The sequence below is a fragment of the Bradysia coprophila genome, unplaced genomic scaffold (assembly GCF_014529535.1).
Source record: "Bradysia coprophila strain Holo2 unplaced genomic scaffold, BU_Bcop_v1 contig_350, whole genome shotgun sequence".
In the NCBI taxonomy this organism is placed as follows: domain Eukaryota; kingdom Metazoa; phylum Arthropoda; class Insecta; order Diptera; family Sciaridae; genus Bradysia; species Bradysia coprophila.
Genome location: NW_023503608.1, coordinates 215,372 through 232,778, shown reverse-complemented (window position 1 = coordinate 232,778; position 17,407 = coordinate 215,372). Strand labels below are relative to the sequence as shown.

General features: G+C 35.8%; 1 protein-coding gene across 1 annotated transcript; it reads right to left on the bottom strand.

The window, feature by feature from the left end:
• Positions 1-9,441: 9,441 nt before the first annotated feature.
• LOC119079905 (CD109 antigen-like) lies at positions 9,442-16,834 on the bottom strand. The gene is made up of 10 exons (XM_037187994.1): positions 16,681-16,834; positions 14,386-14,569; positions 13,174-14,324; positions 12,845-13,106; positions 12,109-12,304; positions 11,902-12,052; positions 11,182-11,826; positions 9,877-11,092; positions 9,666-9,813; positions 9,442-9,603 (listed from the first exon to the last, which is right to left on the bottom strand). The coding sequence occupies exons 1-10, from the start codon at positions 16,740-16,742 to the stop codon at positions 9,542-9,544; spliced, it is 4,077 nt and encodes a 1,358-aa protein (XP_037043889.1). The 5' UTR covers positions 16,743-16,834; the 3' UTR covers positions 9,442-9,541.
• Positions 16,835-17,407: the final 573 nt, after the last annotated feature.

Here is a 17,407-nt window from a genome sequence, read left to right as displayed (position 1 = left end):
TAACATATGTGTCGTATATAAGCTCAATCAGTTTAAGAGATAGCTTTTGCTCCGGGGAAAATACCAGCAGCCTAACTTACATTTTTTTGAGTCTAGATCGAAGCCATATTTTCATTAGAATGATTAGAATATGTTTGTATTTCAAGACGTAATAATTGTTCTTTACGAGCGAGGCTGAAAAAAGTATAGAAAATAGTTAAAAGTTTACCAATTTTGGGTAGACTTCCACTAAAGTCGTTCTCGTCCGTTACAGTGAAACATATCGAAGGATATGGTATGGTACTACAGAGGCTGGACTCTCTGTACATATAATGTCACGGATTAGTATCACTGCAGCTAGACAGGGACTTGAGACAGTTACGCTATTCTTACCTGAAATGGCTGATCATGGCACTATACGTTAGTGAAGGGCCGTGACGCAAGTCCGTTCACACTGAAAAATTTGTCAATTTTTTTTCTTCGTAGGACTGAGCAACATATATATAAATACATTATACACAACATTTTTGACTTTTCCTCATCCGCTCCTGCTACCCCCACTTATTTTATTCGTAATCTGGGCGTCCATACGAGTTCAACGAGCTATTAAACGCCTCATGAGATTAAGATTTGGCCGAGATCATGTCCGGAGCGATAGCGGAGGACTTGACGCAGTCTAACCCCCAAAAAAAGAACGAAGAAATTTTTTTGAGACGCGTCAACTATAAAGTCAAATTTGAGTTTCTACCATATGGTATATATCACCACAAAACCTATTTTATCATATTCTCGCTTCAAATACGAGCTATCAAAAAAAAATTATTGGCTAAATCGGTAGGTGTTCACTCGGGCATCATTTTGATGAATAGAATGTGGGGTCGCCAAGGCAAGGAAGAGGTTCAAAATGGCGGCCGAAATTTGCATAAAAAATTTATTGGCTATATCGATAAATCTTCACTTGAGTATCATTTTGATGAATAGATTGCGGTTTAAATTTCAGGTTAAGAGCCCAAAACTTCTAAAATGAATGATATCCCAACAAAAATCTCTACGAGAAAAGTGTGACGCAGTCTTTGAAATACAATTGCTAAAATGAATGATATCGCTAGAGTTGACGCTTTCAGCTTCGTTACGCAAAAATTAAATTTTACACCAAATTAGTTCAAACGAGCTGGCTTATCATCTCTTTTATGTTTCACTTGCATTTCGTGTTATATAGTTTCGGATGATTTATGTTTTAAAATTAATTTGAATGAAATTCATTCACTCTTTTGAAGGTTTTATGCTTTTTGACTGAAATTATGTTTATTATTTATTGGGCGAGAAAAATCGTGGAAAAATAAAACTAATTTGGATAGTCACTTCAGCCACAAAAATGGATTCAGTTTCATTAAATCGTTTCGTTCAGATTGCAAAGCCTTGTCACAATCCAAAGCTGTCGGTTTGATTCCGGGTAATATCGGTTATTTCGTTCGAATGAAAGCAAATGTCATCATCCAATTTGTTTGTATCGACGAAGAATAAAGTTCATGAGGTTGAGTTTTTATTAAAATAAAATCGTGGGTGGACAATATCGGTTTGACGTGTTTATTATTCGTTCAACCATTTAATAGCATTTGATTCATGACTATGGGAAAATTTAGGAAAATATTCTCATTAAACGGCTATCTTTGGGAAAACACTTTCACATAATTTCTTCAATTTTTCCTAGATTTCCAATATTTTTCTTCGTTTTTCCAAAAAAAATATTTTTGTGAAAATTCTTCATCTGCCAAATAATTTTTACCAAAAAAATATTTGACTTAAAACAACAAAAATTTTACCAAAAAAATCTGCGTGGCAAAGTGGCAGATGTTCAGGAACAGACCTACGAGAAAATTTATCTGCTAAATGCGACGCAGATTTTTTTGGTAAATTTTTGTTGTTTTAAGTCAAATATTTTTTTGGTACAATTGGTATTTGGTAATTGGTAATTTTTGCGTAAAACACTTTTTACGTAGAGATTTTTGTTGGGATATTAGAGGACGCCAGTTTTTTTTTGTACAAAAACGATAATGTCCAGCAATAACAATAATTCCCAACAATAATGCCCCGTCAAAAATGGCGACCATTGTGAATGCATACACATTACACATGGACAAGTCAATTTTGTATTTATTTTTGATTTTTATTCTAAAAGTGCGTCCGGATCTATATTTTATTACTGCAATCCATAGATCTAATTTGTAGGAAGCTAACGACATTAAGCTGGAAAAAATCTGTTTATCTTTCAGCGCGCTGTTCGACGACAAACATCATCCACTACACAACAAACACGTGCTTAACCTGCAAGCGGAACATATAATGTCTGTCGTCGCACAGCGTGTTGTAAATTGAAACAATTTTTTCCAGCTCAATGTCGTTAGCTTTCCAAAAATTAGATCTACGGATTGCAGTAATAAAATGTAGATCCGGACGCAATTTTAGAATAAAAATAAAAAAAATAGAAAATTGACTTGTCCATGTGTATGCATTCACAATGGTCGCCATTTTTGACGGGGCATTATTGTTGGGAATTATTGTTATTGTTGGACATTATCGTTTTTGTCCAAAAAAGCTGGCGTCCTCAATTAAATTTCAAAACTTGAAAATTTGTAGAAGAAATTGATTTCCATACATTTTGAAATAAGTATCGCGGTTCGACATGTCAAAAACGGTTCGTTTTCCGACACTTTGTGTTGAGCATCTTTAATATGTGAAAAAGTGAATCAAAACCAAATAAATAATTAAGCGGAAAATCTAATGTTTCTAATTAATTTAAATGTTTTTCGAAGTGAATCAGTGAAATCTAATCAAAATTGAATGTGTTTTCATATTTTAAATAGCCCGAAATGTTGACACAAGAAACAGTGACTTTTTCGCATGAATTTTCGTGATTTTTGGCTGAAGATTGTTCAACAACTAATTAACATAAGAATTTGGGAATCACATTACTAGCATTATTAATACTAGTAATTTAATTTTATGAATTTAATCTAAAACAAGTGTAGAAAAGTGATTATTTATGTGGAATAATGTGTAGTAAATATGGTTCGCGGTACGACACGGAAAAAAATCGCGGTTCGACAGTGATTTCTGTGACTATCAACTTCCACGATTTTATCGGAAAATTTAGAGTCAAATAAGAGTCAATAATTAGTAGGGTGTAGCAGTTTTTACAAAATGTCTTAGTTCTTTTAAGGCTCAGCCGGAAATCCACTCAGCTGGTCAAACTGATCATTTTATGAAAGAAAAAAAAAATTCAAACTTTAATTTTGTGCTGCCGCCAGATCGATTTTCGAAAATTTCGTCGTTTTCGGTCCATGTCACATATATCGATTTTTTACGGTGGGCTCAGTGTTCATAAAAAGTTGAGTCAACATGGTAATCTAATCTCCAGGCTTCACAGATTATTTTATAAAAATGATCAAGTCTAAAAAATATTTTTTGAGTTCATGACTGATTGTCAAAGTTCCCCGATGGTGATTTTGAGACTTTAATCTCGCCACAAAATTTGATGAAAATGTGCAAAAATGTAAATTAAACTTTAAATATGCTAAATGGACCGCGGTGAGTCAAATACAACATCTGATTTGATTTGGGACACCTAAATTTGATATTTACCTGACAAAAAGTTGTGTTTTTGGTACATGGAATATTGGTGGCGAAAGTCGAATTGCCTCAAATAAATAATTTTTTTAGCTTATATTGTATTCCCAGGTTCTGACAATGCGAAACCTTCAATTTTAAGCGTTTTCTAAGCTAATTTACAAAATTAAATACAATAAAATTTGAAAATGTAACGAGACGTAGCTACTGGCTCTAGTACTTGTCAACAGTACGTAAATTAGCTTAGAAAACGCTTAAAATTGAAGGTTTCGCATTGTCAGAACCTGGGAATACAATATAAGCTAAAAAATTATTGATTTGAGGCAATTCGACTTTCGCCACCAATATTCCATGTACCAAAAACACAACTTTTTGTCAGGTAAATATCAAATTTAGGTGTCCCAAATCAAATCAGATGTTGTATTTGACTCACCGCGGTCCATTTAGCATATTTAAAGTTTAATTTGCATTTTTGCACATTTTCATCAAATTTTGTGGCGATTATACGATAAATTCGACAATTGGACCGGACGACGCAAGTGAATTTTTGGCTATTGAGATATGCATCAAACCACAACCGTTAATACTGTACGTTTGCTACATGAGTGTGTTCGACCCAAGCATTGCTGCGAAACATTATCATAATGTGAAACTCATCGTAGAGAAATATCGCAATCACAGAATAATTGTCCTTGGCGACTTCAATCTGCACGACATTAATTGGTCTCTCGATGATGATGACGAAAACGCCTATTTACCGTACGCTCCAACCGATCGCAACATCAATGGAAATCGTTCGTGTTATCAAACTGATGCGCTCGACTTCTTGGACAGAATGCTCAGCCTGCCGATGTCGCAATTATCGAATTTCCGCAACAATGCATTAAACGTTTTGGATTTGTTATTCGTGAATGATTCTGATGCAGTCAACGTAGCTAAAGATCGATATACTATTATTGAACAATCACAGCAAGATGACAGACACATTCCGTATGAAATACAAATGGATTACGACGCCAAATCATCGGTCAATGTGGAATATGTTACGTTTTATCAGTATTCAAAAGGACATTATGAACGAATGGCGCAGCAATTGGAAGCGATCAATTTTCAACACGAATTCATGATTAGAGATGTCGACTCGGCTTACACATTTTTCGTTCAAACAGTGAAATCTCTAACTGAACAGAATGTACCGAAGAAGACCATCAAAAAATACTCGAACAAACCCAAATGGTGGTCGGCTGAACTGCAACGTTTGAAAAATCGTCGAAACAAATTGCATAAAAGAAAATCTGAATCGTACGACGCAGCGTACGAAGCAGCAGATCATGCATTCAGGGATGAAAGTGACCGCCGTTTCAATGAACATATGGACAATGTTCAAGAGAACATCAAACTGAACCCTGCAGAATTTTGGAAATTTGCTAAATTGAATGGTGGAACCGAAAAGTATCCTGACACAATGAACTTCGGTGACAGAGTTGGTTCTTCTAAGGAAGAAATTGTGAACATGTTTGCAGATTACTTTGAATCGCTATACGTGCCCAATACAGAGAACTGGAGCTTCGAGGAAAGATACGTTCCGGTGAGTGATGCAGAAGATATCAACTTGTCACTATTTGACATCGAAGCAGCAATTTACTCACTCGATTGGAGGGGCGGTGCAGGACCAGATGAGATCAAGCCGATCGTCATAAAAATGTGTGCTTCAGCAATGGCCTGGCCAATGTGGCTGCTGCATCAAAAATCATTCGACAGTGGGAGAATATCTGCAGCATCGAAAATGTCGCGTATTGTTGCTGTCTACAAAAAGAAAGGTGCCAAATCAGACGTCAAAAACTACAGAGTAATCGCCATTCAAACCATTCTGATGAAAGTCCATGATATTGCCGTCAAACGTGAAATTAGTAAATTGATTCAGCCTCAGTTGAAGAGCGCGCAACATGGGTTCAGAAACAGGAGATCCGTAGTAACGAACTTGCTAGCACAAACAACACTTGCACATAAAGCATTCGAGCGCAATTGTCAACTGGATACGTTTTATGGGGACTACAAGGCAGCATTCGACAAACTGGTGATCATGTTATTGATTATTAAGCTAGCAAGATTTCGAATTGGCAAGAAAACGGCAAGATGGATATGGCAATACTTGATCGGCAGAACCAATTTTGTCCAGATTGGGAAATCTATATCCAGGCTATACGAGTCACCATCAGGAGTACCACCTGGAAGTTCACTGGGACCGGTATTGTTCACCATTTTCATTGATGACTTGGTCGACGTTGTGGAATTTGCTCGCACGTTACTGTTCGCTGACGACATGAAATTGGCATCAATCATACGTGACTTTGAAGATACGGTACGGATGCAACGAGACATCGACAATGTGATCAGATGGAATGAGAGAAATCGTCTTCACTTCAACAATGACAAATGTTACATATTCAGTGCATACCGACACAATTCATCGTTCATTAAGGCTGATTATACTATGGGCAATCACGACATTGAGAGAGTTGAAGAAATGAATGATCTGGGTGTTCGGTTCAACAAATCCTATCATCCTGGACATCACATAGAACAAATGACGATCAAAGCTCGACAGATGGTTGGATGTATCAAGCACTTTTCGAACGGAAATTTCACGAAAGAAACTCAACGTATTCTATATGTGGCATATGTGCGTTCAAGACTGGAATACGCATCGACCATCTGGAATCCAACTGCACAAATATACATTGACGACATCGAGTCCGTACAGAAACAGTTCGTTATATATCTGTTGGAAAGCCGGAGCAATGCAACGACTTATAGACTGGCACCGTACGAGGATCGTTGCAAGTTGCTGAAACTGCAAAATTTGGAGAAGAGACGGACTGTAGCGGATGCCGCGCTTGCTTTCGACATCTATATGGGCAACATCAAGGATGACATCATTTCACCAAATTTTGTCCGGAATGAAAGCGCCTACAACCTTCGACAATCTACATTACAGCTACTGGTTGAACCAAGGGTGACGACCGAATACTTATCGAATCAACCAATAGTGCGGCTAATTAGATTGATTAATGAACACAAGACGGTCGTGAGTGAATGTGTTAATGTGATGACGTTTAAGAATAAAGTTATGGAAAGGCTAAATGACAATTGACAGTGATATTTTGTAAAGTTTTCAATTTTTGTATTTTGTAAAGTTTTCAATTTTTGTGTAATAGATGTAAGATGTATGTAATTTTATACAGCCAGGCTTGGCGGTGAAATAAATTCAATTCAATTCAATTCAAATCAGATGTTGTATTTGACTCACCGCGGTCCATTTAGCATATTTAAAGTTTAATTTGCATTTTTGCACATTTTCATCAAATTTTGTGGCGAGATTAAAGTCTCAAAATCACCATCGGGGAACTTTGACAATCAGTCATGAACTCAAAAAATATTTTTTAGACTTGATCATTTTTATAAAATAATCTGTGAAGCCTGGAGATTAGATTACCATGTTGACTCAACTTTTTATGAACACTGAGCCCACCGTAAAAAATCGATATATGTGACATGGACCGAAAACGACGAAATTTTCGAAAATCGATCTGGCGGCAGCACAAAATTAAAGTTTGAATTTTTTTTTTATTTCATAAAATGATCAGATTGACCAGCTGAGTGTATTTCCGGCTGAGCCTTAAAAGAACTAAGACATTTTGTAAAAACCGCTACACCCTAATAATTAGTGAAATTATTGATACTGAATAGTTTAACCAAGGAAGATTTGGTTTGTGCATACAAAATTCATCGAAAGTTGATATTATTTGAATTTTGCATGGAAAGCTGATTTTCGATGAAAATAAGCGATTTAAGTGAGTTTTTAGCCTATAAAACGCAATAGCAAGTGTTTTTGAGCTCAAACTAAGTGATAACAAGCATTTTTAATACCAATTTGTGATTTGCACAATTAGTTATAGAAGGGTTACAAAAAACACCGTTTTTTGATCTTACAAATCCGATGCTAATAAACCAAATTTGTAAGATCAAAAAACGGTGTTTTTTGTAACCCTTCTATAACTAATTGTTAAGTAGGATCTTACGGTTAGTCACAACAAAATCAAAAGTTATTGTGATTTTCATATTTTGTTGTTAAACCTCTAACAACATGACGTGTCGAACCGCGATTTTTGCCATACTGTCGAACCACGATCCAAAATGTCAAAGCCGGAATTCGATTAAAACCTTAATAATTAACTGAAATTAACATTAAAATTAATATAAATAATTAGGCTAGTTTCTAAAACAATTTCCGCATACATATCTTCCAAGAAACGGAGACAATCGAGTTGAAACTCAGATTTTCAAAATTCTTGTCGAACCGCGATACTTTACCTTAGATGAATTTTACCAACCTTTGTTACTTTGGCATATAGAAAGTTCGTTTAAAAGACAATTTTATAGAGTTTCACATTCTAGTCGACACGTGTTTCACGGTTTTCATAAAAAATCGACCATTAGCTATCTCAGACATAACTCGGAAAATACGGCAGTTAGAAACCCCGTTTAAAAGACAAATTTGTATCCAGTATATCGTCTATATCTTCGTATATCGAGTATAAGTCGCATGAGTTTGACAACTGCCACATTCAGAAAAATGAAATTTTGTACGCGATGGATTTCGATTAATATCGGTTGATCGATAAGACTTTGAAATCATGTGCCAATCACAAACAAAAACAAACATTTTCAAAGGAACAAAGGAAGAGCCCTTTTGAATTTCGTAAAATTTTCGATTTTCGTCAAATGAAAGCTGGAAGGTTCAGATCAAAGAGAAAGTTATACAGTTTTGTAAGAAGAATATTTTCGTTCAAACTGCACAATATGATTGTCTATTATCTGCGACCAAATTCTAAAAAATCACAACTTACAAAAGAACCAAATACAGCTGAAGGCTCTTATTTCTATTCTAACAGCTGAAATCTCTAACTTCCATTCTACAGCTGAAATGCCTATCAAAATTAAGCTAAAATAAAGTTAAAGATAAAAACAAGAACAAACAGAGTTGTGATACTCTTGCGTTGCCCAAGGTTCACGTTAAGTGAATTAATCAGGGAAAAGAGGGCTGTTTAGACCTCGAGACCTAGCGGCGGTTAAAAAGCCAGAGTGGACTGACTATCTTCAGTTGTTTCCGCTAGCCTCTTACACAATACAGCAATAAAACTGCACAGGATCTTCAATCAACAATATTCAATCAGCTAGAACAAAATATTTAGCCAAATGAAATTACTTTTGTCACGACTTGTCTACGACATAACGGCGATCATAGGGATCTCAAATCAATGTATTTTCTAAGAAATAAAAATGCTTTCAAAAGGATATTTTAAATTGACTCACTTTCCTTGATAGCTTTCAAAAGGTCTACGAAATAACAACGATCATAGGGATTTCAAATACTTAATGTTTTTTTATTATTATTGTAAGTTGTGGGATATCGGTGTCAGTATGGTAACAATAAACAATATATCAATAAAAAGAAGGTTTCCCAGTTTCACTACAGCATAGAGCAGGATATTGCACTGGTCCACCAGACACGACACGGGCTCCTACGGAATATAATTTTTGTTTGTATTGTATTCTTGTATACATAAAGGTTTTCTGTGAGGACTATTAACTCTCCACATCATTTCATCATTCGCATCTATGCCGGAGTAAAAGGGTAACAATAAAGAGATGAAATAACTGTGTGATGAATGCACTGGGACTCAAAATGCACTGGGAACTGAACTGGAGATACCATAAAGTCTGCCAAAATAACGGATCCATGTTAAAACATACAGTTGAGATTTGTGATAAAGGATGTTTATTAGTGTAATTATTATAAATAGTCGGAAAACAATATTTACTGTGATCATTTCCGGTTATCTGTTGGAATCATTTATAGTTCTCAAGTGTACTATGTGACTGCGTACATATCAGCCAAATGTTTAGGATTAAAAAGCCTCACTGCTTGATGATCTGCAAAGATTTTTTTTTATAAATCGAAAGCTTCAAATTTTTTCTATCCAATTAAAGCTTACTGATGTTGTTAGGGTCGTACACTTTTATCGATCCATGTTTCGCGTATTCGACAAATTTTCCTTTAGAAAAATGAAATCGTGGACAAACATTATCTGCACTCAGAGGATCTATGAAAACGGTTACCGATGTGTCAACGAAGTCTACACGCTGCAAAATTATAATTCCGGAATGAAGTCGACATGAAACCGCAATTCAAAAACCTACACTAACCTTAATGCTCTCAGTTGATTCTAATTCTTTTTTGAAATTTTCCATGAACGTACAGCCAGTGGGTAACTTTACTTCTACGACAGCCATTTTAGACGTTAAATTCGTTTCGTCCTGATTATAGTTAAAGCAAAATTCGAGGTAGAATTTTTTCTCGTCTACGGTGTTCCTGATGTCAGGAGGACTGATGTTGAATTTGTAATCGTCAATGAATTTAACCATATTGTACTGGTAAGAAATTTGGAAAATACCGAGTCCCCTTCCCGTTGCAGTAATTTCAAAATTTCTTGCTGATGTTGGCAGATTCTTCTTTTGAAGAGGTAATGCTGTCCTCTCATTCACAGAAAACTCAAGAACTGAGTTTATTGTAACATCCATATCAGTATTGGAAGAGTAGATTTTTACAGCTACTTTTGACAATGCTTGCAAAGCGACCACAGTGGCTTGTGTTGAGATGAAGCCTCCGTTCTCGTTCCTCTGTGCCACCAGCCATTTCATTATTCGTTCTGAATCCTGTAGACGACCAGCTGCCACAAAAGCATGTAGTGCGTAGGCTGTTGTCTCAACGTCCAAAGAACTTGCTTTCCAACGCATAGTTTCACCATCTCTGACTGCTGCCTCTTCCAGTTTTGTTAGGAAAGTGTTTTTGATTGACTCGTCTGCTAAATGGGCTAGCTGTAAAGCATAGGTGGCGATTGCTAGGGAGTAGTTGTCGGTTATATTGTTAAAGTTTTGACTTAAAAAAGAGATTGCTTTGATGATCATGCTGTTGTGCTTTTCCATGCTGTCGGTATTTTCCAAAAATGTTACTAGCACATAGGCAGTCAAAGCGATTCTATTTGATGAAGCTCTTTGGATGCCCCTTAAGTGTTCAACTTCTTCAAAACTTCCATCCTCTGATTGTTTTTGTGATAAAAAGAGCAAACCCTTTGCAATGATGTCTACTTCAACGAAAATATATCTTTTGGCTTGATAAAAACATTTCACAATAAACGCCGTTAGCCAGGTGCCACCTGTCTCGTTCCTTTTTCCCCAGACATTAAATGAGCCGTCACCGTTTTTGTAGTTCAACTGTTTCTGATAGGCGACGCCTAAGTTTTCGATGGCAACAGTTTTAACTTCTTTTGTCAACTTATTTACAGCACTTAAGTAGTCTAAAATGACTATGTTTGGCACGAAGTGTACCATATTTTGTTCGCTACTGCCGACAGGTAGCTTTCTGAAACATAAAACTTTATTAGAAAGGAATCTCTTGACGATGTTTGGTGATGATAACAATTATAACAATGAAACGCATTTTTGACTCACATTAAGTTTTTCAAATTTCCGAAATGGCACAATATGTCATCGCCTATAATAATCGATGCGTCTATCCTTATCGAACCAATGACTGCTTCATCAGGAATGAAGATATTTAAATTGGTTGTGTACTGGCTGCTGTTCCTTAAATCAATTAAAACTGCCTTGTTTATGTACTGTGTAATTCCTTCGGGCTTAACAAGCAAATTTCGTTCTATCCCATCTCCAGGTGATGATAGAGAGGTTACATAGGCCTTTATCTTTATTGAGCCAATTCGATTTGCACGAATTTTGAACAATGTTAAAGCTCCACTATTCTTCTTCACAAATAACGTTTTTGTCATCTGCTTATCACTTCTGGCAACTGGCAACACGTCTTCAATAAATGTAAATTCCGAATTTTCGTTGTACAATGTGATGTGTGCGTCCTGGTCGTCTTCCATGTAGTTGAATACTGATATCGGGATGGAAACGATTTCGTTTTGTATAATCGAATGTGGTAAGTCCATGGAGATAAAGAATGGTTTAAAAACTTTAAGCGTGGTTGGTCTGCTGGTTTCTGCTAAGCCTGTAGTGGGATTAATTGAAAACGCAATTATCGTCCAATTAGTAATTGTGTCTGGGGCCCTCCAGGATATGCTTGCCTTTGATTGACTAAATAAAACATATTTTTGATTAGGCGACCAATGCCAGTTAAGTCTACCTTACACTAATGAAATTTTAACTTACTTAACATCAAAATCAACCATATCGAAAAACCATGTTTCTGGAAATGATTTACGAAATTCATCATCTTCAGGTTTTTGTTCCTCGTCCCAATCATTGTTATACGTCTGACTACGGTCATCCGATGCACTAAATTGAATGTAACTTCCCGATCCTGAAAAACATTTCGCTGAACCTTTTGGTTTTCAAAACAAAATTGCAAGAACTAACCAGGACGAAAGATAAAGAAATCATCCAAATTATTTTCGTCAATTATTTTAGCGCTGATGTCGTTGACTTTCTTATTTAAGACTGATAGACTTCGATCAGAAGCCAGAAGTCCAACATATGAATTTGAACTCGATGTTATGTCTATGCGGATCTCATCATTTGGCTCCACTGATTCTTCAGATATTTGAACATCAACCTTTATTTCAATGGAAAATAGTGTATAATAGTGGTTACTATAGATGTGGTTACTATTGGTATGTATGTACACACTCTTGTACGTACTGAAAAGTACACGTATTTGATGGAACTACAATTACTTAATTTCACAGCGAGCTGCGGCAAATTCAATAAGAGTTGCGGGAAATTTAGTTAATAATGAAATACAAATGCACCGAAAAATGACTGATTCCTTGGGTAATCTTGTTATCACACGTTCCAACTACCCAATCTCTTCAATTATTTCGATGAACAGTGAGAGCTTTCAGACAGTTCTCACTCGAAACCTAATTTTTCGTACCCGGGAACCTTCTTAAACGGAATAATTTTCAAAAACTGGATGTAATCAAAGAAATTCGGAGAAGCGTTCTAAGTTATTTTAGATACAGTTGCTCCAAATCTTCACTTAAAACCTGCAGCAGTTCCCTACAATTTGCAATCAATCAATAAGGTTTTTTCTGTTTCTTTCGCCTCTCTACTGAAACGTAAAACAAAAGATTGAGAAAACATTCTTACTCACAAAGTTCTTTAACTCTTTGAACTCAAGTAGCAACGAATCTAATACAATTTCACCGTAGTCCGTTATGTAGAATACAATGATCTTAATTTTACTCTTGATGTCGTCGGTAGGTGTAAATTCGAAATCATGGTCTAGAGTGGACGTTACTTGAATGGTGTCTGAAGTAATCAAACGTCCTTGAGTGGTGAATACGTGATATGAAAATTCTGTGAAATTCTTAACCGATTGAATGTTGATTCTCACGTTTTCGTTCAGCTTCGGCCTGAAATAAATGTAAAATTTGTAAAAGTCTTTTCCAACTGTTACTTTTTCACAAATAAAATCCTTACGTCTGTGTCTTTGACTTGATCACAATGAAATGGTTTCGCTCCGATGGCGCGCTTAGAATTTCGTTTTTCGATATTTTCGTTTGCAAATACGATACATTTACACTTAAATTAACAACATTCTTAGGAACTGTAAATTCAATTTTCGAAGTTCCATTCATCAGGAAAGCATTAAATTTTTTCGTAGTCGGTGGTACTGGAAAACAGGTTTCCTTGAATACAACCGGTAGTCGTTTGCGTTTGCGTTTGCCTATGATGAACGTTTCTGTATAGTTACAAAATAATTTCTCTACCAACGTTACGTCAACGGTAACTAAGTTCTCGTTATCAGTGAGAAGCACATTTTTATCGTGGAATTGCACCATCGCTTCAATTGTAAATGGTAGGCCCGGTTTGAATTCCTCAGATTTAGTTTTTATTAGTAGTCTGTAAGGCACCGTATGCAATTGTACGATGGCGGTGGCGTTTTGTGATTTACCGGTTACCTCTTCAGTAAAGGTAACAAATAGCTTCACGGTTTGATCAGCATTTTCTTCGTTTAATCCGAGATCATCTTCGATGTGAAATACAAAAGCCGTGTTACCGCTAATATTTCTTGACCTTACTATTTTATTATTTTCCACTTCAGCTATAAGCGTAGCGTTACCATTGGCCGCTTCAGTGAACGTATGTTTCGCCACTAAGAATGCTGTTATTTGCTTTTCAGCAAAAGTAACATGAGGCTTTACATCCAGAATGATCTCAAAAGAGGGTAGTGTGTATTCCGCAACCTCAAACGCATACCTCTTTGTAACATTATTGGCAAGAAGCGTTTCAATGTGCCAGTTACCTAAAATCGCTGAATCCGACAGACTAAATTTTGCTCCGAAAACACCTTTTCTGAAAACCGGATTTGTGAACGCTTGTACCCTGTTTTGTGCAGCGTCAATTACGAATATTCGTACATTGCTAGCGTTCAGAAGCTGCAAGTTTTCATCTAAGACAAGCACTCGAAAGCTAACTACATCCGACGGTTTGTAAATGGGTTTATTTGTTTGCACAAAGATTGACAAACTTTTAGTGTTCAAATTCAACTTCGCAATGGCATTGTAATTCAGTCCTCTTACGCAATTTATTGTCAAATTCACATAATCGTCGGCTATAGAACCGTTCATCTGAATGATAAACAAATATTTAGTAAAGAGTTTGGTATGCCAAAAAAAATTGACTACTCACATCGAACTCCAGACTCTGACTTTTACCATTTGTTAACGTAATATTTTGTGTCATCCTTTCAGCTTTGCTGTGAATGGCTACTTCTAAGATCGGAGGGTCCGAATCATTAAAGTACCGAGAAGTAATTGCGACGCTGTATTTTCCATGTTGATTTACCGATTTCGCACCAATTACTGTGAAATGTCTGCAAAGGTAAACTTATTAACATTCTGCGAAGCTCGTTGCTGCAACGTTCCTACAGCGTTGCTACACACGGTGAGCTTGAAATTTTTTTTATTTGACCTCTCGTGGACATGAAATGTTTTTAGTGGTTTTTGTAGAGGGCGGCAGCACGAGTAGGAATAACATAACAAGAAAATATTTCGATGGGAAAATTTTTAATTAGATCGATTTTTCGTTTTTCTGTGCCCTGCAGGAAGCTTCGAAAATTGTTTGAAACCTGCTGGTGACTTGTTTGATCACAAAAATATAGTTACTGTTTAGCCTGAGGTCTAGGCTTTACAGCGATACCAATCATGACATTCATGACTACCAAGAAACATCTTTTATGAAGGAAAGTCATTCTACTATGTCGATGTGAATTTTAAAGGCTGTATCATACGTGGATTACTTATATTTTCTCTTAAAAAGTATTTTTAGTTAATTAACATAATTTAAGGGGTTAATAAAAGGTCAAAGGATGAGCTTGGATTTCATTCTGACAAAATCTTTGTTGGTACACCTGAACGACCACCCAAATTTCTTCGTATAATGTCTCATTTTTTAGTGGAAACAACTAAAATGTTGCAGAATTAGCTTAGAATGACTATTGGAGAAACTACGAACGAAACAAAAGAAAGGTTTGTTAATTTTTGACTCGAGATAATGCAGTTTACTCATGGGTGCAATTTACAAAGAAACCTATTTCGAGTTAAAAATCTTCTTTCGACCTTTTATTAACCCCCTAAATTATGTAAAATAACTAAAAATAATTTATAAGAGAAAATAAAAGTAATCTACGTATGATACATGATACAGCCTTTAAAATTCACATCGACATAGCAGAATGACTTTCCTTCATAAAAGATGTTTTTTGGTAGTCATGAATGTCATGATTGGTATCGCTGTAAAGCTTAGACCTCAGGCTAAACAGTAACTATATTTTTGTGATCAAACAAGTCACCAGTAGGGTCCAAACAGTTTTCGAAGCTTCCTGCAGCGCACAGAAAAACGAAAAATCGATCTAATTAAAAATTTTCCCATCGAAATATTTTCTTGTTATGTTATTCTTACTCGTGGTGCCGCCCTCTACAAAAACCACTAAAAACATTTCATGTCCACGAGAGGTCGAATAAAATTTTTTTCAAGCTCACCGTGTACAATCTCTGAATGCAAGGTGGAAATTGATTTAGGCTTTCGAAACTCCAAATAAGCCCAGAAACTTATAAGTGTACCGACAGACATAAGGTCGAAATTGAAACACTAATGAAAACTAGATAATTCAAACACTAATGAGCACTAGTTATTGTTGAATGTCTAACAAAAAGTACTCAGCGAGCAGGGAGAAGTTCCATGATTGAATAGTGGTTTGATTCATCTTTTGCACAAATTATAAAATCGCATAATCAACGGCCTAATAAAACCTTTCTCAGAGCCTTTGTCGTGCATTACTGATACACACAAGTTACATCCCTAAAATTAAAAAATAATCAAGTTTTTAAACAGCTAGTGGAAGAAAAGCCCTGTCTGCCTTGCGTTGTACAATATCTGAGCAATATCTGCTCACATCCAACGACAAAGAAAATCAAAGATTTTCTTTTAAAATTTATCACTAAAATAAAATGGCGCCGCTTATCTGAGTAAAGCTAAAAATATCATTTGGATTTTTAATCTATTACCACTACTAGGGTAAGACAAGAATGAGTTCCGAGGCTCGAAAACCTATGTTTTTCATTCATAAATTTGTATGAGTGAGAGAACAATAGTTGTCCGATGACGTATTCTTGACCGACGATTTGTATGCTTATCCTTTTTGCTTTATTGAATCTGCTATCCGCTTTTTTTTTTTGGTAACAATTGTCCCAAACTATAAAACTATATTCAAATATACTATATTATTATATAATAATCAAAAATAGAAGGAAGAAAATGGTAATTGTTAGTGGAAAGGCCTCCTGTTTTGAAGGTATTATCTACCCTTAGTCTCGTGTCCAACTTTAGTGCTTACGCCGCTAAAGAGTCCTGACTGAAGTTACATTAAATCTCCACAAAACTTTTTACCACAAAATTCGTAAAATAACTTTTTGCAAGACATACCCACTGCATGAAATCAGTTCACAAAGCGATACTAACAGAATTATTGCCACAAGAACTTTCATCGTTCTAATAATTTTTTTAATATTTTCGCAACGAGTACTATCTCGTTTGAAGTGTCGACACCGACTGAATATTGTATTTCCCCTGCGAAGTGTACTTATCAAATTCTGTGATTTTGTTTAAAACATTGTTGAGGTCACATTTTAATATGTAATTGGATCCATGAATTGATAGAAGATTTACATGTGGATGGAGCTGTACCTTACATCTGTGTCGTATATAAGCACAATCGGTTTAACAGATAGCTTTTACTCCGGGGAAAATAGCATGGGACGATTTTTTACTAGTAGGCGGTGTCGATACGCAGGAAAAGTTGAAAAATGCTTTCTCGGGATGATATTACACGAATATAAAGTAAGATGTCCTTACATCACTCTTCATCATTAGTCCGAAATAAAAACAAATTCCAAAAACGTGGTTTTCACATACTTCATCCTTGATGAGAGACCCCAAAATCGATTCAGGCTGAGGCATGTTTGACACATTTTATTAAGGGACCATATAGTTTGATTTTCCGACCTGTGCCCCAACCATTTTGGCACTTACATTTATCCATACACTGAAAAAAAAAGTTTTTTCGACAATTGCTGTGTTCCGGATATTGGAACTGTATGCCTTATAATATAGGTAAGAGATCCATAATATTATGGCAACTGAGCCCATATTT